This window comes from Coregonus lavaretus (genome assembly GCF_964263955.1).
Source record: "Coregonus lavaretus genome assembly, chromosome: 33".
In the NCBI taxonomy this organism is placed as follows: Eukaryota; Metazoa; Chordata; class Actinopteri; order Salmoniformes; family Salmonidae; genus Coregonus; species Coregonus lavaretus.
Window position 1 is genome coordinate 3,049,173 of NC_140020.1, and position 23,411 is coordinate 3,072,583.

At 44.0% G+C, this 23,411-nt stretch overlaps 1 protein-coding gene across 1 annotated transcript in view; it reads right to left on the bottom strand.

Moving 5' to 3' along the window:
• Nucleotides 1–2,475: 2,475 nt before the first annotated feature.
• LOC311108511 (serine/threonine-protein kinase MRCK beta-like) overlaps nt 2,476–23,411 on the bottom strand; it is a 125,076-nt gene continuing 104,140 nt past the window's right edge. The window contains 13 exon segments of the mRNA XM_084151147.1: nt 2,476–4,246; nt 7,649–7,719; nt 7,987–8,095; nt 12,692–12,809; nt 13,314–13,431; nt 16,676–16,760; nt 16,995–17,092; nt 17,890–18,244; nt 18,585–18,826; nt 19,674–19,736; nt 20,708–20,924; nt 21,401–21,482; nt 22,420–22,559. Of these exon segments, the coding sequence (XP_084007273.1) occupies nt 4,118–4,246; nt 7,649–7,719; nt 7,987–8,095; nt 12,692–12,809; nt 13,314–13,431; nt 16,676–16,760; nt 16,995–17,092; nt 17,890–18,244; nt 18,585–18,826; nt 19,674–19,736; nt 20,708–20,924; nt 21,401–21,482; nt 22,420–22,559 (1,827 nt within the window). The 3' untranslated portion in view covers nt 2,476–4,117.

The window sequence follows — 23,411 nt, forward strand, 5'->3', positions numbered from 1 at the left end:
AGGTGGCTAACGTTAGCTAGGCTAGGGGTTAGGTTAAAGGGTTAAGGTTAGGGGAAGGGTTAGCTAACATGCTAAGTAGTTACTACTTTTTAGCTACTTTGCATGAAGTTGCAAAGTTGCTAATTAACAAAAATGCTAAAATTGTCCGTAATGAGATTCGAACACGCAACCTTTGGGTTGCGAGATGTTCGCGTTACACTAATTTGAGTGTCCCAAATGTATGTTTACTATGTTATGTCTAGTCTGTGAGACCAGGCTGTGCCTATTGTAAACCATTTCTCCATCCCATTTCCCCAGTTAAGCAAACACATTTACATTTTAGTCATTTAGCAGACGCTCTTATCCAGAGCGACTTACAGTTAGTGAGTGCATACATGTTTATTTTTTTCATACTGGCCCCCCGTGGGAATTAAACCCACAACCCTGGCATTGCAAGCGCCATGCTCTACCAACTGAGCTACACGGGGCCCAACTTGACTATAGCCTCTCCCTACAAAATTACATGAATCTCACTATCAGCAGCATTCTCGTTTTTCCAGATCATTCTATTTTCCCGGCAAAGTTAACATTGCATTTATGTTCTTACATTTCATTCTCATTCTTAACTTTTCACTATACATTCCTCGTTCTTTATGAATCACAAAAATAAAATCTAAATTCATAACATCAACGTTGTGTGTTCTGAGGTGATGAAAATACATTACATTTTTGTATTTGTATTTATTATGGATCCCCATTAGCTGCTGCCAAGGCAGCAGCTACTCTTCCTGGGGTCCAGCAAAATTAAGGCAGTTCATACAATTTTAAAAACATTACAATACATTCACAGATTTCACAACACACTGTGTGCCCTCAGGCCCCTACTCCACCACTACCACATATCTACAATACAAAATCCATGTGTACGTGTGTGTATAGTGCGTATGTTATCGTGTGTGTATGTGTCTGTGCCTATGTTTGTGTTGCTTCACAGTCCCCGCTGTTCCATAAGGTGTATTTTTATCTGTTTTTTTAAATCTAATTTTACTGCTTGCATCAGTTACTTGATGTGGAATAGAGTTCCATGTAGTCATGGCTCTATGTAGTACTGTGCGCCTCACATAGTCTGTTCTGGACTTGGGGACTGTGAAGAGACCTCTTGTGGCATGTCTTTTGGGGTATGGATGGGTGTCCGAGCTGTGCGCCAGTAGTTGAAACAGACAGCTAGGTGCATTCAACATGTCAATACCTCATAAATACAAGTAGTGATGAAGTCAATCTCTCCTCCTCCCAGATTGACATGCATATTTTTAATATTAGCTCTCTGTGTACATCCAAGGGACAGCCATGCTGCCCTGTTCTGAGCCGATTGCAATTTTCCTAAGTCCTTTTTTGTGGCACCTGACCACACGACTGAACAGTAGTCCAGGTGCGACAAAACTAGGGCCTGTAGGACCTGCCTTGTTGATAGTGCTGTTAAGAAGGTAGAGCAGCGCTTTATTATGGACATACTTCTCCCCATCTTAGCTACTGTTCTATCAATATGTTTTGACCATGACAGTTTACAATCCAGGGTTACTCCAAGCATTTTAGTCACCTCAACTTGCTCAATTTCCACATAATTTATTTCAAGATTTAGTTGAGGTTTAGGGTTTAGTAAAGGATTTGTCCGAAAAATACAATGCTTTTAGTTTTAGAAATATTTAGGACTAACTTATTCCTTGCCACCCAGCTCGTCCCCTGGGAAGGTACTGCTCTCAAAATGGTGGCCACTGGTCCGGGAACAGCTCAATAGGATTACAACGCCAGTACGGAAGGGACTGGGAAGTAGGGGGGGGGGGGGGGGGGTTATGGACCTTGAAGAAAGTCTTTAAGTGTTGCAGTCACTTCAGTCGCTTTTGTAACTGACATGTATAGAGTTGAGTCATCCACATACATAGACACTCTGGCTTTACTCAAAGCCAGTGGCATGTCATTAGTAAAGACTGAAAAAAGGAATGGGCCCAGGCAGCTGCCCTGGGGAATTCCTGATTCTACCTGGATTTTGTTGGAGAGGCTTCCATTAAAGAACACCCTCTGTGTTCTGTTAGACAGGTAACTCTGTATCCACAATATAGCAGGTGGAGTAAAGCCATAACACATACGTTTTTCCAGCAGCAGACTATGATCAATAATGTCAAAAGCCACACTGAAGTCTAACAAAACAGCCCCCACAATATTTGTATCATCAATTTCTCTAAGCCAATCATCAGTCATTTGCTGTGCTTGTTGAATGTCCTTCCCAATAAGCATGCTGAAAGTTTACTGTAAAATAGCATTGTCTCTGGTCAATCAATTTTTTCCAAACATTTACTAAGGGTTGGTAACAGGCTGATTGGTCAGCTTTTTGAGCCAGTAATATTCGTAGGTAGCGGAATTACTTTTGCTTCCCTCCAAGCCTAGAGCTTTATATACAGTATATAAAAACAGCACACACAAAAGCACACAGAGACAAGAGAAGCACAACAGATACTCTTTTATTGTCCGTTCAAAGGTTTGTTGCTAACAATTCAATAATTACAAAGATTTCAACCTGTGATTTTTTTTAAAGAGAAAAAAGCAGTAGTGTTTCAAAAAAAAAAAGATTCAAAAAAAAAAAAAAAAGAGTCCCATCTTCAGAGAACTGAACAGGGACGAATAAAAGGAACGAGAAAGATCACTGACACAAAATCAAAGACGATATTCCTTGGACTAAAACATGTGCAAGTTTAATACAGTGTTTCTGAAAACCCCCCCCCTCTGGCCGGTAGCCTGCAGGTTTAAAATCACTTCTGGAATTGATCTGAATGTGGTGCTGTAAAACAAAATGGCACTGAAGGCACACTAGAGTGATTACACTGGATATGCCACATGCCTGTACTGTATCTCACACTTCTGTACAATGAAACATCCCACACTGGAGGAAAAACTATTCAGACGCCCCACTGTGGCGGTACGGCGCTATGACTGTACACCACCGCTAATGCTTCTCACTCTTTCATGATTGAACGGTTTAAAATGCGAGGGCCTTGGCAATGGGGGGGGGGGTTCTCTCTCTATGGTGAGCAGGTCTTCACACGCATACCTATTTATTTATTTATTTAAACATAGCACACGAAAGCAGCAGCAGCTTGTGAAGGACTCTTATTAATAATCCTATGAGTAATGTGATCCTTTTCCGCTATGTTCAGATTCCCACCACTTATCAACTTAAAACCGCATATCGAGAAATTAAAGTCTCATGATTCTGTTTTTATTTATTTTTTCCATTTCTGGTTGCTATGGCGCCAACTATACGTTTTCTGGCAAAAGATCGAAGTTAAAAACAATACATGTGACAAAGGCTGACTGGAGATGTAAATGCTGTAAAAGATGCCCACTAATTTAGCTTTACAGTAAAACTCCTGCAGTCAGTTGAGTGGCAGCTCGTCCCCTGGGAAGATACTGCTCTCAAAATGGTGGCCACTGGTCCGGGAACAGCTCAATAGGATTACAACGCCAGTATGGAAAGGGCTGGGAAGTAGGCGGGGTTATGAACCTTGAAAGTCAGCCATTTCTTTCACCGTTGTGTCCCCCCAAGTCGAGCTCAACACGTCCGTGCAAAATACTACACGCTTTAAAAAACAACAAAAAGTTATTTCCCTCTCCTCTTAGTTTTTTTTCCTCACTTTTTTTTTTTTTTTTACAAACTTATACCTATGATTAGGATAGCTTTTTCTGTGAGTGCCCCATCATCAGTAATCTTTGTTTTAAATTCAGCCCATCACACCTCTATGTATTGATAACTTCAACTAAGTAATTATAACCTTAACTCATAGGAAACATTTATGGCCTGAAATGAAGAAAAACAAAAACAAATCAATACTGGCTGATTCTTTCTTTTTTTTTTTACCATTAACTAAAAATACCAAGTGCCCCTCAGGAGGGGGGCGGCAGTCACTTTTTTTGGAGGATCTATGCTCGTCACACGCAGGAAAAGCTTCAGCGGTGGCAGTTTGTCCACAAAGTCTGTTCTTGGCACTTTGCAGCGATACACAAGTTCTATGTCGAATGTAGGTGTCGCGTGATTAAGCACGCAGTATGTGTGTGTAAGGTGTGCGTGTCTCCGGTGGGGGGGTCCTCAGCCGTCCAGGGTATGCTCCAGGCCATCCAGTGTTAGCTGGCTGCGGTGGGGGGAGTTGGGGCTGGGGGGGCTGCTGGGGTTGGAGCTGTTGGAGAGGGTGGAGTGCTTGGTGGAGTCTGAGTCCGGCTGAGGGAATATAGAGAGTGTGTTTATGTTAAAGATGCATTATAGGAGTTCAGTTGCTAATTGTTTGGCTCAACTGTTGGCTGGATGGTTCATATACATAAGATAAAATATTACATCTTAGCTTTTATCATGAAACAACACAGGATCCTTAGTTTTAGGCAGACAATAAATGCGTTTGCACATCAGTGGCGAGAGGTGTATCCCTTTCTATCAAAAAATTTTTGACAATATTTCTGTCCATTTAGGGGACCCCTTTTGGCTAAAGAGCACCCCCAGAGGTAAAAGTATTATTAATATTAATGATTATTGTCTGCTTTGGCAATGTAAGATAACTTATCATACCCAGGAAGATAGTTGAATTAAATTGTATTGAGAGAGCGATAGAGGAGGAGAGGACAGGGAAAAGAGATTGAGTAAAGTGTGAGTGATTTAATGTGTGTGTACAGTAAGGCCGGGACGATTCTACTATCGCGATACTCGTTAGTATTGTAGCAAGAACACAAAGCGGATTTAACTCCTTTAGGAAAACAGCCCTAATGTTGGAAACAAACATCATTATGTTGTCATCCAGAGTCACATGTTTTTATTTTCCAAGCTATAGCACACAATATTTTACATACAGCAGGATCTTAAAGGACCAAAGAGTTTGGTCTGCTTTCAATAATGGTATCGTCACAACCCTAACAGTCAGAGTGTGTGTGTACAGTCAGTGTGTGTGTCAGGGTTTCCGTACGCCGGTAAATGACGGCTTTTGGGCGATAAAATAATTTAAAAGCAGATAAATAAAATTGGAGCCGATTTCGCGCTTCAACAACATTCTCTCACTACTTGTGCGCTGCGTTAAGTGCATGTGCCTGCTGCTGACGAGAGGAGCCTTGGCCTGGGCTACTGTTGACTGCTGCTGAGGAGAGGAGCCTTGGCCTGGGCTACTGTTGACTGCTGCTGACGAGAGGAGCCTTGGCCTGGGCTACTGTTGACTGCTGCTGACGAGAGGAGCCTTGGCCTAGGCTACTGTTGACTGCTGCTGACGAGAGGAGCCTTGGCCTAGGCTACTGTTGACTGCTGCTGACGAGAGGAGCCTTGGCCTGGGCTACTGTTGACTGCTGCTGACGAGAGGAGCCTTGGCCTGGGCTACTGTTGACTGCTGCTGACGAGAGGAGCCTTGGCCTGGGCTACTGTTGACTGCTGCTAACGAAAGGAGCCTTGGCCTGGGCTACTGTTGACTGCTGCTGACGAGAGGAGCCTTGGCCTAGGCTACTGTTGACTGCTGCTGACGAGAGGAGCCTTGGCCTAGGCTACTGTTGACTGCTGCTGACGAGAGGAGCCTTGGCCTGGGCTACTGTTGACTTCTGCTGACGAGAGGAGCCTTGGCCTGGGCTACTGTTGACTGCTGCTGACGAGAGGAGCCTTGGCCTGGGCTACTGTTGACTGCTGCTGACGAGAGGAGCCTTGGCCTGGGCTACTGTTGACTGCTGCTGACGAGAGGAGCCTTGGCCTGGGCTACTGTTGACTGCTGCTGACGAGAGGAGCCTTGGCCTAGGCTACTGTTGACTGCTGCTGACGAGAGGAGCCTTGGCCTGGGCTACTGTTGACGAGAGGAGCCTTGGCCTGGGCTACTGTTGACGAGAGGAGCCTTGGCCTGGGCTACTGTTGACTGCTGCTGACGAGAGGAGCCTTGGCCTGGGCTACTGTTGACGAGAGGAGCCTTGGCCTGGGCTACTGTTGACGAGAGGAGCCTTGGCCTGGGCTACTGTTGACGAGAGGAGCCTTGGCCTGGGCTACTGTTGATTGCGAAAACGGTTGTCTTTTTCATTGAAGTAAAACTAAAGTTAGAGAATATGTCCTATAGTGAAAGGGGGAATGTCCTATTTATGGACACGTTTTTATATTGTAGTGGACTAAGACCAGAAGAAAGTTGGCGCGGCCAAATGCAGGCTACCGTGCAACTTGTTATTGAGGTAGGATGCAATTTTGGAACTTTTAACTTATTTATTTGTTCGTATTTATAATAAATAGTTTTATCATTATTATTATTGTATATCATTATTATTTTAGACCTATTTATTAATCTAAACTAGTTATTTAAATATGTAAAACGTGTCGTTTCATTCAGTTGACATTTTCATTGGCTAAATTAAGGGTGATCTGTCTTTTTAAATTGTATGCTTTAGTTTAAGATTTTAAAAAAATAGCATTTCTTGATAATTGCTGCAATATAATCTGCTCAAAACTTTTGTGATGGTTTAAAGCAGTTCGCAAATGTTTTGTTTAATTCTGTTCCAACTGTAATGTTGTGTTTGCCGCAATACAATATCTTGCTCGTATCTTCCCTATAAACGATGGCTTGACTTACTTTTGATATTACACTAATAAAGATGAGAAACTTTTGTGAAGGTTTAGTGTGGTGTGGCTATTAACCTATTATACTGTAAGCCTATGCACCGGCCGTCCAACTGACTCCGACAGTTGAACTTGAGGTGAGGAACAATGTTTAGGCTTATCAGAGTTACTCCTATGATATCTAACAATATAATGCTCCTCTTTATAAATTTTTTTTACAAATTAGCCTCCTTCTGTATGCCTATATCAGTATAGCAGGCGACGTAGCCTATCTGACAAGGAAAAATAAATTCATGTCGGTGTCGTAGCATTCAGCCGGCATATCCCCCTTGCTCTCTCTGGGGCTAGGCCTAAGCTTCCCTTCCTTTATATACTTAATAAAATATAAACGCAACATGTAAAGTGTTGGTCCCATGTTTCATGTGCTGAAATAAAAGATCCCAGAAATGTTACATATCCACATAAAGCTTATTTTCTCTCAAATTTTGTGCACAAATGTGTTTACATCCCTGTTAGTGAGCATTTATCTTTTGCCGAGATAATCCATCCACCTAACAGGGCATCTTGTTTTGTTACGGTCATAGTTTTAGTCAGGAAAACTAAATTAACACTGAGCAGAGACATTTTGATGTATTAAAGCCAATTTCCTGCAGTTCTACACATTTTTCCGTGGCTTATGCCGTGTTCTTATGCTATCCGAGTGACTCAAACATTATAACAAAATCAATGGGGGCCCCATGACATTTTGGGAATTGTCTAGTGATTGTTAGGTCTCAAAGATGATCTTATTTTAAACTATATAGCTCCATTATCTTTTCTACAGTGTGAACTTTAGTTTTTTAAGTTCACACTGAAAACGTTTTACAATTCCGCTACATTTTTGTAAAGAAAAATATATTTTGGAGTGGTGGCAACGATGAATATAGGGGAAACACTGGCACCCGATGCATACGGATGACCGGTACATTTCTCAAACGTCCGATAAATTAAAAATCTTCCCAGTCACTTTCCTAACGGAAACCCTGGTGTGTGTGTGTGCTGTGCTGTGTTGGGGGTCTTTACCTCTCTCTCAAAGTCCCCGTCTGGGTCGGAGATGTTGCGAGACGATCCTGCTCCTCCAAAGTCTGCACCTCCTTCATGACACAACACACATACACACACACACACACACACACACACGGACATAGAGCATTAGCATCAATGACAGAGAGAGAGAGAATGGATTTACTAAAAAGTGTGAGTTGAAAGGTATGCAGTATGTGTTGTAACCACATGCGGAAGGTGTGTGTGTGTGTGTGTGTGTGTGTGTGTGTGTGTGTGTGTGTGTGTGTGTGTGTGTGTGTGTGTGTATGTGTGTGTGTATGTGTGTGTGTGTGTGTGTGTGCTCGGGGTCCTCTCACCAGAGGCCGTGCGGGTGATGTGGGTCTTGCTCCACTGTTGCCGGGAGATACTGGAGAGTGGGCGGGGCTTGTCCTTGGCCGGGTCGTCCTGAGAAGAATGCATCACACTCTGTACCACCAAGCAGTCGCCAAGACACACACACACACACACACACACACACACACACACACACACACACACACAGTAAGACAATGGCACATATATTTGACTATATGGGTGAACAGGTTTGTGTTCATTAGGACACACAACGGAAAACGTTTTTAAAAGGTTTTGCAACAAAAATTAGCGTTTCTTATTGGACATCCCCATTTAATTGAGTTTAATTTCATTGGGTGCCTTATGAACACGACCCAGGTGCATGATTTGACACGGTCAAGACATTTATATGGATGCTTATGCACGCACTACTGCACACGCATGAAACCAACAGCCTTGTACAAGCTCACACGCACAGCGATAAACTCCAGATGCACAGAAAGTCACTCGTTTGACTGAAACAAGTCACAAGCCACGCCGGTATATGTTTTCGCAAAATTCAATGGGGGGAAAATAGCCATAGATAAGTCTCTACATGACTTCTGGTGGCCGTCTTCTAATAGATTAAACCTTTAGGGAGCTTTTCCAATTGGCTGGGCTCCATTTTCAAAAAAGCTTTCTCTCCATTGAACCCTGAGGGAAGCTTATCAAGCATGTTGTTGACCAGTTCTAACATGACAAATAACCACACTGCAGCCAGAAACAGAAAAACAGACTCACTATGACGTCAGCCGAAATAAAAAACCACCCCCAGATTCCGAAAAACTCACTGCACTCGAGCAAACTGAAAACGGAACTGCGAGGAAGAAGGGGGGGGGGGAGGGGGGAGGGGGGAGGGGGGGGCTGGAAATATGACCGATCCCAAGTCGACCCACAAGCCCCTACTCCTTATTCATTTGTGGAGATCGAAGAGCAGCGGTTAGATACAGTCACCATTATCATTGGCACCCTTGATAAAGATGAGCAAAAAAGACTGTATGAAATCAATAAAATACTGAGATTTTGTATGCTAATTTTTTATTTATTTGTTTTATACTAATACAATTGCTCAGAGTTTAACAAGTAATTATTTATTTTCTCAAAAAGAATAGCACTGTTTTTAATACTTTTTGCACCCTCTCCTTGCTAGGATAATGGCACCTAGCCTTTAGTGTTTTATGAGAACACACCGGGAGGGATCTTAGACCATTCCTCCATAGAGAATCTTTCCGGATACTTGATTTCCTTTGGTCTGCTCTTATGGACTGCCCTCAATTCAAACCACAGTCCGGAGACTGACGTGGCCATTGCAACTTTAAACACAAGTATTCAGACCCTTTACTCAGTACTTTTTTGAAGCACCTTCGGCAGCAATTACAGCCACGAGTCTTCTTGGGTATGACGCTACAAGCTTGGAACACCTGTATTTGGGGAGTTTCTCCCATTCTTCTCTGCAGATCCTCTCATGCTCTGTCAGGTTGAGTGGGGAGCGTCACTGCACAGCTATTTTCCGGTCTCTCCAGAGATGTTAGATCGGGTTCAAGTCCGGGCTCTGGCTGGACCACTGAAGGAAATTCAGAGACTTGTCTCAAAGTCACTCCTGCGTTGTCTTGGCTGTGTGCTTAGGGTCGTTGTTCTGTTGGAAGGTGAACCTTCACCCCAGTCTGAGGTCCTGAGCGCTCTGGAGCAGGTTTTTATCAAGGATCTCTCTGTACTTTGCTCCGTTCATCTTTCCCTCATTCCTGACTAGTCTCCCAGTCCCTACCGCTGAAAAACATCCCCACAGCATGATGCTGCCACCACCATGCTTCACCGTAGGGATGGTGCCAGGTTTCCTCCAGATGTGACGCTTGGCATTCAGGCCAAAGAGTTCAATCTTGGTTTCATCAGGCCAGAGAATCTTGTTTCTCATGGTCTGAGAGTCCTTTAGCGGGCTGTCATGTGCCTTTCAATGAGGAGTGGCTTCCATCTGGCCACTACCATAAGGGCCTGATTGGTGGAGTGCTCTTTATAGACATCTCAAGGATGACCAATGGAAACAGGATGCACCTGAGCTCAATTTCGAGTCTCATAGTAAAGGGTCTGAATACTTATGTAAATAATGTATCTGTTTTCATTTTTAATACAAAAAAAATAAACACTGTCATTATGGGGTATTGTGTGTAGATTTGATGAGGTGGAAAAAAATGGAATCCATTTTAGAACAAGGCTGTAATGTAACAAAATGTGGAAAAAGTCAAGGGGTCTGAATACTTTACGAATGCACTGTAGGCCCGAGGGTAGAAGTACCGCCAATGTTTATCCTTTCCCTTTAATCATGGACTAATTCAGACCTGGGACAAATCTCTGTCCAATGAAAAAATAACATGAATTAATCAATTAACAACCAGAGAGAGAAAGAAAACCAGCAGTACCCCAGACCTCCAGGCACGGATTTAACAACCAGTACACCAGACCTCCAGGCTCAGATTTAACAACCAGTACCCCAGACCTCCAGGCTCAGATTTAACAACCAGTACCCCAGACCTCCAGGCACAGATTTAACAACCAGTACCCCAGGCATAGAGGCTAGGTCACTAGGGGATAAGGGCTACTGCGGGTGTCGATTTGGGATTGTGCAAAAGAGGTGGTGGTGGTGTCAAAAGGAGGAGAGTGGGGGAAGGAGGGGGGAAGCGTCAGGTCAGGCCTACCCTTCCTAGGGAGGAGGTGGAGGGAGAGGAGGAGGAGGAGGATGAGAGCTGAGGCATGCTGCAGTGCTGCAGCGAGGAGGTGGAGGAAGAGGTGGAGGGCTCTTTCTGCAGGTAGAGGCCGGCCGACACGAGGCTCATGTGATAGACGTGCTCAAAGTTGCTCGGTGGGGAGATCAGGGCGTGGTGGCGGGAGGATGAGGGGGAAGGGGTGGTGGCGGCGCTCTCGCTCTGCTGCCAGGCCGGGGGGGGGGGGGGGGGGGGTGAGAGAGAAGGAGAGAGAGAAAAAGAGAGTAGAAACAAAGGACACGAACAAGACAGATGAAAAAAAGAGAGGGAGGGGAGGAGAAAGTGAAAGAGGGCGTGAGGGAGGGACTACAGGGTCATTCTCAAAAAAGAGAAGGAGGAGGAGCAGAGGTGGTAAATAGGTAGAGAAAGGTGACATCTAGAAGGTAGGATAGCAGTGTTATTCTGTGGAGTTAGGATGGTAGGATAGCAGTGCTATTCTGTGGATTTAGGATGGTAGGATAGCAGTGCTATTCTGTGGATTTAGGATGGTAGGATAGCAGTGCTATTCTGTGGAGTTAGGATGGTAGGATAGCAGTGCTATTCTGTGGAGTTAGGATGGTAGGATAACAGTGCTATTCTGTGGAGTTAGGATGGTAGGATAACAGTGCTATTCTGTAGAGTTAGGATGGTAGGATAACAGTGCTATTCTGTGGAGTTAGGATGGTAGGATAGCAGTGTTATTCTGTGGAGTTAGGATGGTAGGATAGCAGTGCTATTCTGTGGAGTTAGGATGGTAGGATAGCAGTGTTATTCTGTGGAGTTAGGATGGTAGGATAGCAGTGTTATTCTGTGAAGTTAGGATGGTAGGATAGCAGTGCTATTTTGTAAAGTTAGGATGGTAGGATAGCAGTGCTATTCTGTGGAGTTAGGATGGTAGGATAACAGTGCTATTCTGTGGAGTTAGGATGGTAGGATAACAGTGCTATTGTGTGGAGTTAGGATGGTAGGATAGCAGTGCTATTCTGTGGAGTTAGGATGGTAAGATAGCAGTGCTATTCTGTGGAGTTAGGATGGTAGGATAGCAGTGCTATTCTGTGGAGTTAGGATGGTAGGATAGCAGTGTTATTCTGTGGAGTTAGGATGGTAGGATAGCAGTGTTATTCTGTGAAGTTAGGATGGTAGGATAGCAGTGCTATTTTGTAAAGTTAGGATGGTAGGATAGCAGTGCTATTCTGTGGAGTTAGGATGGTAGGATAACAGTGCTATTCTGTGGAGTTAGGATGGTAGGATAACAGTGCTATTGTGTGGAGTTAGGATGGTAGGATAGCAGTGCTATTCTGTGGAGTTAGGATGGTAAGATAGCAGTGCTATTCTGTGGAGTTAGGATGGTACGATAGCAGTGCTATTCTGTGGAGTTGGTAGTGGGAGCTGCTAGTGTCAGAAAATGCAAGGAGACACCATTTTGTCTCCAGTGGGTGTCTTGCGATCGTTAAAAAACAGCTGTTATGGCTCCTGTTTTGTTACGTTTTAAGGGGCGGCCATGTTGTCACCCGCAATTTCAGAAAGGTTATCACAGGGCAGACATTTTGGTTCCTGCGATATCAGTTAGGTTATTTGCCGTCCCGGGTCCAGCAAATGTCTGTTAATTTGCAATAGACAGCCACTTTGGCTGCTACAATATCAGTCAGGTTATAAGGGGGTTGGGGAGGCCATTTTGATTCCTGCAACGTCAGTTGGGTTATGACAGAGATGGAAAGAGGTCCCATCTTTGTATCTGTTGCCATTATGGCGTCTGTGACATCACGGGCAGCACCATTAAGGCTATCTCCATTTTAAAGTAGTCAATTTTCTTCTCCTTTTGATGTTTGAAAATGTGCCTCAATGACAATGTCCATGCTAAAATGGGTTATATCCAAGTTGAGTCCTATAACTACCTCTATGGGTTATGAATACAGTATGAGGCAGCCATTTTGGCACCAGCTGTGGCCCTTACCAGAGGCAGATCCATGAGGACCTGCATGCCGTCGCCGGGGCCCATGTGTGCCACGTGGTTAAAGTTGATTGGGTTGGAGATCATCTTGGACCTCAGCTCAGGGTCCCTCAGCATCTCTCTGTCAACACAACACACATGGTTACAATGGTCAGTGTGTATTATTGTGAACAGTTACATTTGAGTCATTTAGTAACATCTTATCCAGAGCAACTTACAGGAGCAATTAGGGTTAAGTGCCTTGCCCAAGGGCACATTGACAGATTTTTCATCTAGTCGGCTTGGGGATTCAAACCAGAGATCTTTCGGTTACTGGCCCAACCGCTAGGCTACCTGCCGCCCCAAGATGTACTGGATTAGTGCACTGCAATGGTGGTATACAGACTGACTTAAGTTAAGAAATGATTGTCAGAAGTTAGACGTATAAGGTGAACAGAGTAATGTTGCCTCCTCTGGTGCTGGAGTCTGGTCGAGTGGTGCCCCCCTGGCGACGGGGGTTCAAGCCCCGACTCAGCCTCCCTCATCTAAAACCCTATTTTCTGTCTCCCCGCCCTACTTTACGGCTGTCCAGTCCACAAATCAAGAAAAGTATGAAAGGGGATTGTGGGGGGGGGGGAAAGGTTACCTCCTCTGCTGCAGCCTCTCCTCTTCCGGGACCTTGAAGAGGAACTTCCTCTTGCTGCGCGTCCTCACCATAAGCTTCTTACTGTTGTCAGACGTCTCCGGGATGGCCAGGTCACCTTCTGCAGGACGGACAGAGAAAGAGAGTGAGGAAGAATATGTCGTGATTTGAGATATAGTTGAGTGTATTGGGGTATATATGTAGTGAGTATATTGAGATATAGTTGAGTGTATTGGGGTATATATGTAGTGAGTATATTGAGATAAAGGTGAGTGTATTGGGGTATATGTAGTGAGTATATTGAGATATAGTTGAGTGTATTGGGGTATATATGTAGTGAGTATATTGAGATATAGGGGATTGTATTGGGGTATATGTAGTGAGTATATTGAGATATAGGGGATTGTATTGGGGTATATGTAGTGAGTATATTGAGATATAGGTGAGTGTATTGGGGTATATGTAGTGAGTATATTGAGATATAGGTGAGTGTATTGGGGTATATGTAGTGAGTATATTGAGATATAGATGAGTGTATTGGGGTATATATGTAGTGAGTATATTGAGATATAGGTGAGTGTATTTGGGGTATACAGTGAGGGAAAAAAGTATTTGATCCCCTGCTGATTTTGTATGTTTGCCCACTGACAAAGACATAATCAGTCTATAATTTTAATGGTAGGTTTATTTGAACAGTGAGAGACAGAATAACAACAAAAAAATCCAGAAAAACGCATGTCAAAAATGTTTTAAATTTATTTGCATTTTAATGAGGAAAATAAGTATTTGACCCCTCTGCAAAACATGACTTAGTACTTGGTGGCAAAACCCTTGTTGGCAATCACAGAGGTCAGACGTTTCTTGTAGTTGGCCACCAGGTTTGCACACATCTCAGGAGGGATTTTGTCCCAATCCTCTTTGCAGATCTTCTCCAAGTCATTAAGGTTTCGAGACTGACCTTTGGCAACTCGAACCTTCAGCTCCCTTCACAGATTTTCTATGGGATTAAGGTCTGGAGACTGGCTAGGCCACTCCAGGACCTTAATGTGCTTCTTCTTGAGCCACTCCTTTGTTGCCTTGGCCGTGTGTTTTGGGTCATTGTCATGCTGGAATACCCATCCACGACCCATTTTCAATGCCCTGGCTGAGGGAAGGAGGTTCTCACCCAAGATTTGACGGTACATGGCCCCGTCCATCGTCCCTTTGATGCGGTGAAGTTGTCCTGTCCCCTTAGCAGAAAAACACCCCCAAAGCATAATGTTTCCACCTCCATGTTTGACGGTGGGGGTGGTGTTCTTGTGGTCATAGGCAGCATTCCTCCTCCTCCAAACACAGCGAGTTGAGTTGATGCCAAAGAGCTCGCTTTTGGTCTCATCTGACCACAACACTTTCACCCAGTTCTCCTCTGAATCATTCAGATGTTCATTTGCAAACTTCAGACGGCCCTGTATATGTGCTTTCTTGAGCAGGGGGACCTTGCGGGCGCTGCAGGATTTCAGTCCTTCACGACGTAGTGTGTTACCAATTGTTTTCTTGGTGACTATGGTCCCAGCTGCCTTGAGATCATTGACAAGATCCTCCCGTGTAGTTCTGGGCTGATTCCTCACCGTTCTCATGATCATTGCAACTCCACGAGGTGAGATCTTGCATGGAGCCCCAGGCCGAGGGAGATTGACAGTTATTTTATGTTTCTTCCATTTGCGATTAATCACACCAACTGTTGTCACCTTCTCACCAAGCTGCTTGGCGATGGTCTTGTAGCCCATTCCAGCCTTGTGTAGGTCTACAATCTTGTCCCTGACATCCTTGGAGAGCTCTTTGGTCTTGGCCATGGTGGAGAGTTTGGAATCTGATTGATTGCTTCTGTGGACAGGTGTCTTTTATACAGGTAACAAGCTGAGATTAGGAGCACTCCCTTTAAGAGTGTGCTCCTAATCTCAGCTCGTTACCTGTATAAAATACACCTGGGAGCCAGAAATCTTTCTGATTGAGAGGGGGTAAAATACTTATTTCCCTCATTAAAATGCAAATCAATTTATAACATTTTTGACATGGGTTTTTCTGGATTTTGTTGTTGTTATTCTGTCTCTCACTGTTCAAATAAACCTACCATTAAAATTATAGACTGATCATTTCTTTGTCAGTGGGCAAACGTACAAAATCAGCAGGGGATCAAATACTTTTTTCCCTCACTGTATGTAGTGAGTATATTGAGATATAGTTGAGTGTATTGGGGTATATATGTAGTGAGTATATTGAGATATAGGTGAGTGTATTGGGGTATATATGTAGTGAGTATATTGAGATATAGATGAGTGTATTTGGGGTATATATGTAGTGAGTATATTGAGATATAGGGGAGTGTTTTGGGGTATATATGTAGTGAGTATATTGAGATATAGGGGAGTGTATTGGGGTATATATGTAGTGCGTATATTGAGATATAGGTGAGTGTATTTGGGGTATATATGTAGTGAGTATATTGAGATATAGATGAGTGTATTTGGGGTATATATGTAGTGAGTATATTGAGATATAGATGAGTGTATTGGGGTATATGTAGTGCGTATATTGAGATATAGGTGAGTGTATTGGGGTATATATGTAGTGAGTATATTGAGATATAGGTGAGTGTATTTGGGGTATATATGTAGTGAGTATATTGAGATATAGGGGAGTGTATTGGGGTATATGTAGTGCGTATATTGAGATATAGGTGAGTGTATTGGGGTATATATGTAGTGAGTATATTGAGATATAGGTGAGTGTATTTGGGGTATATATGTAGTGAGTATATTGAGATATAGATGAGTGTGTTGGGGTATATGTAGTGAGTATATTGAGATATAGGTGAGTGTATTTGGGGTATATATGTAGTGAGTATATTGAGATATAGTTTTGAGTGTATTGGGGTATATATGTAGTGAGTATATTGAGATATAGGTGAGTGTATTTGGGGTATATATGTAGTGAGTATATTGAGATATAGATGAGTGTATTGGGGTATATGTAGTGAGTATATTGAGATATAGGTGAGTTTATTTGGGGTATATATGTAGTGAGTATATTGAGATATAGTTGAGTGTATTGGGGTATATATGTAGTGAGTATATTGAGATATAGGTGAGTGTATTTGGGGTATATATGTAGTGAGTATATTGAGATATAGGTGAGTGTATTTGGGGTATATATATGTAGTGCGTATATTGAGATATAGGTGAGTGTATTTGGGGTATATATATGTAGTGCGTATATTGAGATATAGGTGAGTGTATTTGGGGTATATATGTAGTGAGTATATTGAGTTATAGGTGAGTGTATTTGGGGTATATATATGTAGTGCGTATATTGAGGTGTATTTGCACCTGTGGAGTTGTTGCTGAAGTAGATGAGGCGTGGTTGTTCAGAGCCCAGCAGGTTCAGACTGCCCTCCACATTCAGAGGCCTTATCTGAGGGTCAGGGTTACACCAAGACACTCTACAGATCAGGGGCATATATACACAAGTGCACACAGACACTCCATTCATTCATTCATGCACACACACACATTCACTCCCCCCACACACACACACACCCAAGATTAGAACATGCATCCTCGCATTCACTCACTCACCAAGACACCCCATTATGGGTTATTAGACTGAGCCCAGACTGTTGTATGGGCGGGACAGCCCTGCTTTTACCTTCCTCAGTGAAATGGTCTGGACCCACTCGGTGGTGTGGATGTCGAACACATCCACCCCATACTCGCTGTACACCGTAAGGTAGGAGGAGCTGGAACCTGACGGACACCACAGGAGAGACACGCTGACCAATCACAGAGGCCTCCACAACTTGATACATTTATAGGATACAATATACTAGATACAGTTTATTTTTTACCTTCTTTTAAATGTTTTAACAATATTGAATGTCTTTCAGTGCCCCTTCAAAATATGTTGTGCCACTTAGCAGAAGGACTTCAGAGTTGGATAGCTAACAGTTTCTGGGTGTAATGTATTGTGAATGCATTCAGGCATTCTACATAGGTCGTTCTAAGGTGTCTCAATCACTACCAATGATAGAGATTGTTAGGGTTGTGCGGTATCCAGATTTTAATACTGTCATACCGTTTCAATACCATACCGGGGTATACAGTATTACTTAAAGTGCACACAAGGGGTGCTATTTCAACAACAACAACAACCCGCACAGACCACGCAAGTCTATATATTTTTTAACGGTACTGAAATTCATACCGTCGGTATTAAGAAATACCCCGGTATGAACGATATATATCGCCCAAGCCTATAGAGATTGTTTTATCTGCTGTTTTACAATTGCATGTAATCCTGCATTTGTTTAAAAATATATATTTGAAGGTATTTTCTGATTGTATTGAACAGATAGAGATAGCGGATGACTGTGAGGAAAGATAGAGGGAGGGTTGTGTGCAAGGACAGTAGGCTGGATTCCAACCTATGCCGACATGTGCCGGAGACTTCGGCATCACCGCTAGACCAGCTGCATTTGTTCTCCAAAACTTGCCTAACCCAAACTCAACGCAACCACTCAAAACAAAACCAAAGCGTGACGTACTGCAGGCGAGCGGCGTGGCGGGCCACATCAGTTCCTGGGCCCTGCTCCTCTTCCCCGTGGGGTCCACGTAGATCCCCAGCTGGCTGAAGCAGAGTAACAGCTCGGCCGTGCCCACCTCCAGGGCATGCAGCGCGTCCAGGGGCTGCTGGGCCAGGAAGGCTAGCGACTGGTCCCCGGGGCTCACCAGGCTGACGGGCGACGACTCGCCCTGGAGGGCCAGCAGGGCGAAGCCCGAGGGGTAGCCCACGCACAGGCGTTCGCGCACCATGCCCAGCCACTGGACCACCCCTGGGGCCTGCACCTCCCACAGCTTGCGGTGGTGCGGCTTGGCCCGGGTGATCTCATAGCACAGCACCTGGTGAAGGGGGAGAGAAGTTGAGGAGACGTTACTACTTACGTTCTGGCAAAGCAGCAGATGGAAAGGACCTTTTATAATCAGTCTTGATGTAGCTAGTAGGAGTTTGCTTATTAATGATTTGCGAAGCATCTACGCAGTGCTTATGAAGACTACGCAGTGCTTATGAAGACTTTATGAATGCACCCTTTATAAATTGTTTGTTTTGAAATGGGGTCGATATGAGATCCATTTCTTATCACGTGTCATTTGACATGTTTTGTATTGGAACTCTTATTAGTGCTTTTGGCACCGTTTGTCTGCATGTGTAAACAGGTAAATCAATAAATAAAACAGTGACCTGTCGCTTGACGGCAGCCAGCAGGCAGGCGGGTCCCCCGGGGCGCAGCACGCCCGTGGTCAGTGCCTGGCAGCCCTTGGTCTCTGTCAGCTTGATGTCGAAGGCCGCCTCGGCCCCCTCCAGCACCCCCCAGGGGTGCAGGTGCACGTGTCGGTTGCGTCCACACAGCAGGGCCACCATCTTCTCTTTGGGGATCAGCTCCATCTGGTGCACCTTCTTGCAGTCGGCCGCCCGCACGATCACTGAAGAGGGGAGAGAAGGGGGAATCAACAGGGGAGGTGGTAGGGGCAAATGACACACAGAGAATCATAGTGTGTTGAAAGGAATCTAAATGGCATATTATATATTATATTATATAATCACAAATGGTGATTTGTGAGTCAATAGGCAAGATGATAGATGGTTGATTTCGAATTGTCGACACTTTCTCTCCTTGATTTCAGTCCCCCCCCCCCCCCTTCTAAAAACCAAATGGAGGAGAAGGTCCGATGAAAGGGACTTTGGATTCTCCACCAATGCATTTTTAGAAGGAACTGAAGAGAGAGGAAGCGAGGAGAGAGGAGGTGAGGAATCGAGGAAAGACCATGGAGAAATAGTCTTAGGATGAAGAAAGAAATCTGAGTCAAGATACATGTTGGAAATGAAAGAAATCTAAAAACATGACTTTTCTTCTGCATGGAGGAGTCTGCATGCTGTTATCATATGAGCCTCTATGGGGGCTGTCACATATCCATGTAATGTCCGGATGCTGGAGCATTTGGTACCCTGATGATCTGCACTATAGAGCATTTGTGAAACGTAAACGAACCCTGGCTGAAACAAATTCTGGACCTGGCCGAGTGGTGGGTTCCAGATCCCGGACCAGAGCACCATGTCCTGTTACAATTCAGTGCAAGTCGCGTGGAACTTTTTCGCCCATTGTAAACAAGCTAGCTTGCTAACGTCATGTGGAAAGTGCATTTTATTTATTAATTTTTAAGGCTAAATATATTTGGTCGAATTTTCAGAACAATACCAGGGTACCGAATGTCATATGTGAAAACGCCCTATGAGTGGATATGACCAGATGTGGGATAGGTATGTTCTTACCATCTCTGGTGACCTCCACTACAAACAGGCCTTCCTCTGTTCCCAGGGCGATACGCTCTCGATCTGCAGGGAGACAGAGGAGCAGTCAACACAGTCTCTCTCTCTCTCTCTCTCTCTCTCTCTCTCTCTCTCTCTCTCTCTCTCTCTCTCTCTCTCTCTCTCTCTGTCTCTCTCTGTCTCTGTCTCTCTCTCTCTGTTTCTAGCTCTCTCTCTCTGTTTCTAGCTCTCTCTCTCTGTCTCTAGCTCTCTCTCTCTGTCTCTAGCTCTCTCTCTTTCTCTCTCTCTCTCTCTCTCTCTCCCTCTCTCCCTCTCTCCCTCTCTCCCTCCCTCCCTTTTTCCATACACTGTACGTTACATTTGTTAAAAAAATGAAAAACACAAACAAAACCCACAACAGATTTTACTAATGTTTCTTACACTTTGAAAATCGTTAATTGACCTGTTCCAGCTGCTAAACAGAAATCGTAAAAAAAAAAAAAGAAAAATAAAGATTTCCACACACATTTGTGCTGCTCATGATAAATGAGGCCCACTGTCCCCGGACTCACTGATTATGGAGGGTGTGGTCTTCATGGCAGACAGAGTCGTATGCCTCACGCTCTCTCCCACTGCCATCCTCCACACACACAGCAACACCTCTCGCAAACACACGCGTTTGAGTAAACGCACCATCATATTTTTAATAAACTGAGATCTCAAACTGCAATTTGCGATTGCATTCTGTGTTTTGCGTGTGCCCACTACAAAAACAATGAAACTTCCTCCCTCACAGAAATTGTCACAGAAAAGTTACAACATTACTTACACTGCAGATTATAATTTCACTCATCCAGTACAGATTATAATTTCACTCATCCAGTACAGATTATAATTTCACTCATCCAGTACAGATTATAATTTCACTCATCCAGTACAGATTATAATTTCACTCATCCAGTACAGATTATAATTTCACTCATTCGGTCGATCTGAAATGTTACGGTGTGTTTGCGAGAGGGAAATGTTTCAGTCTCTTCAGTAGTTCCCCAACTCACCGACGATGGCCGCGCAGAGCGTGGTCTTGATGGCGGGCAGCGAGGAGTCGTAGGCCTCGTGCAGGGCGTGCACCACGCGGTTCCTGAGGCGGTTCTTGGCCAGGATGCTCTGCAGGCCCTCCAGGATGCCCATCCACTTCTTCTTCTCCGCCTCGCTCTCAGCCAGCACCAGCAGAGAGACGGCACCCGCCGGCGAGCTCAGCAGGGACGACGTCACCTGATGGACAGAGAGGGCCAGGTTTATAATGCATTATGATACATTTGTGTGTCGTAACACTGACTATAAGGTTCCATAGTAACTCCTGAGTCAGAGAGAGAGGGAGGGCTCGGGTTAATAATAATTGCAACTTTGGGTCCTTGAAAAGTGCTATATAAAAGCCATGTATGATTATTATTTCACGTTTGTTATTGGGTTTTCTCACATAGGAAACATCACATAGTAGCAATAGACTATAATAAAATTGTACAGTAATCAATATAATAACGTTTTTCCACATAAAGGGTTATAATGATAATTATGATACACCATAACTTTCCATAGCAACTCACAAGTAGTTTTAACATCCTTTAGATGTAACTTTATTTCAAGATAATTTATTGGGTTCTCTCACATAGACTGCAATGAAATTATACAGGCGTCAACATAATAACTTTATTCACAAAGCATTTTTCATACAGCAGTTCAAAGCTCACCCTGAATATGCAGGGAACGTCTTTGCGGGTGGCGTGGATGACGTCCGAGGCCAGGACAGAGCTGACGGAAAACTCCTCATCTCTGTGGACATACACAGAACACAGAGTTACAAACACACACACACACACCCCAAACAAACACACACAGCAGGGCTGTGACGTTATGGAATTTTGGGGTAATCGTTATTTGTCAGGCAAATGTCCACGTCACGGTTATAACCATTGAAATAGCTAAATTAAAGCATGAACATTTTCTCCTCTACTCTCCGTCTGCTTGGCAGCAGCAGTAGCACGTAGTCAAAGATGTGTATAACTGACCCAAGATAGACCACATCCTGTCGTTTCCAATGGGAGCAAATGAATCATAGTGTGCAGAACAAGAGAAGTGGGCAGAGCCAAGCACGAGCTAGTGAGATTCCTATTGGCATGTTCAAGCATTTATTTGCATATTTCCCTTAGGGAACGCCTACTCTGTGAAGTGCGCGTGTGCAATAATTCAATTTGCCTTTGCACTCCTAAACAACACAATTTTTAGAAACTTTGGCAAAGGGTAAAGTCTACAAAATGACACTTGATCGTTAACTTCAGCAATATATTATGGCTTTTAGCATTATTTTGGCATCTTTGTAAACTGGATTAAACGTATTCGCCAGAGCACTCTGCATACTAGGCTACAGATACAGATCATGCTAACTTTACAGCATCAAAGGGAGCGCATTTTTAAGGAGAGAGCGCATGTTGAAGGAGGCAGGAGATCACGGATTAAGGTAGAAAAGCACTTGTTTATAATAGTCATTCATTTACACTACGGCTATTGTGTATATCGGACATATTTACTTAAAAATAATCTAAAATGAATGTATTAGAGCGGTAAGGACAGTTATTTTACTCACGTCTTCATCCATAATTGTCAGTTACATGGTTATACAATTATCGCGCCAGTCCTACCGCACACCCTTCATCTCCCTCCTTCCATCTCCCACACACAAACACCCTTCACCCCAACATAGTAGTCCTACCTGAGGTCCAGGACCTGACTGGTCACCACGCCCGGCTGGGTGGACTTGCCCTCCGGCACCTCGTACAGGAAGAGCTTACAGTCACAGACCACGGCGTACGCCCGCTGCCAGCCCTTCTTCACCCCTGTGGGCTTGGGGATCTGACGGAGAGGGCAGAGCAGCAACTTTTCAATTTAGAGGTCTGTTCATGTTAAAATCAAAATCACATTTTATGTCACATCCACCGAATACAACAGGTGTAGGTAGACCTCACCGTGAAATGCTTACTTACAAGCCCTTAACCAACAATGCAGTTCAAGAAATAGTTACGAAAATATTTACAAAATAAACTAAAGTAAAACTAAAAGGTAACACAATAAAATTACATAATTACGAGGCTATATACAGGGGGTACCGATACCGAGTAAATGTGCAGGGGTACAGGTTAGTAGAGGTAGTTTGTACATGTAGGTAGGGGTAAAGTGACTATGATAATAAACAGCGAGTAGCAACAGTGTAAAAATAAAGGGAGGGGGTAGGTGTCAATGTAAATAGTCCAGGTGGCCGTTTGATTAATTGTTCAGCAGTCTTATTGCTTGGGGGTAAAAGCTGTTAAGGAGGCTTTTGGACCTAGACTTGGCGCTCCGGTACCGCTTGCCGTGCGGTAGCAGAGAGAACAGTCTATGACTTGGGTGACTGGAGTCTTTGACAATTTTTTGGGCCTTCCTCTGACCACCTAGTATAGAGGTCCTGGATGTATTGGGCCGTACGCACTACCCTCTGTAGCGCCTTACGGTCGCATTCCGAGCAGTTGCCATACCAGGCGGTGATGCAACCGGTCAGGATGCTCTTGATGGTGCTGCTGTAGAAATGTTTGAGGATCTGGGGACCCATGACAAAAAGGTGTTGTCGTGCCCTTTTGGTGTGTTTGGACCATGATAGTTTGTTGGTGATGTGGACACCAAGGAACTCCACTACAGCCCCGTCAATGTTAATGGGGGCCTGTTCAGCCC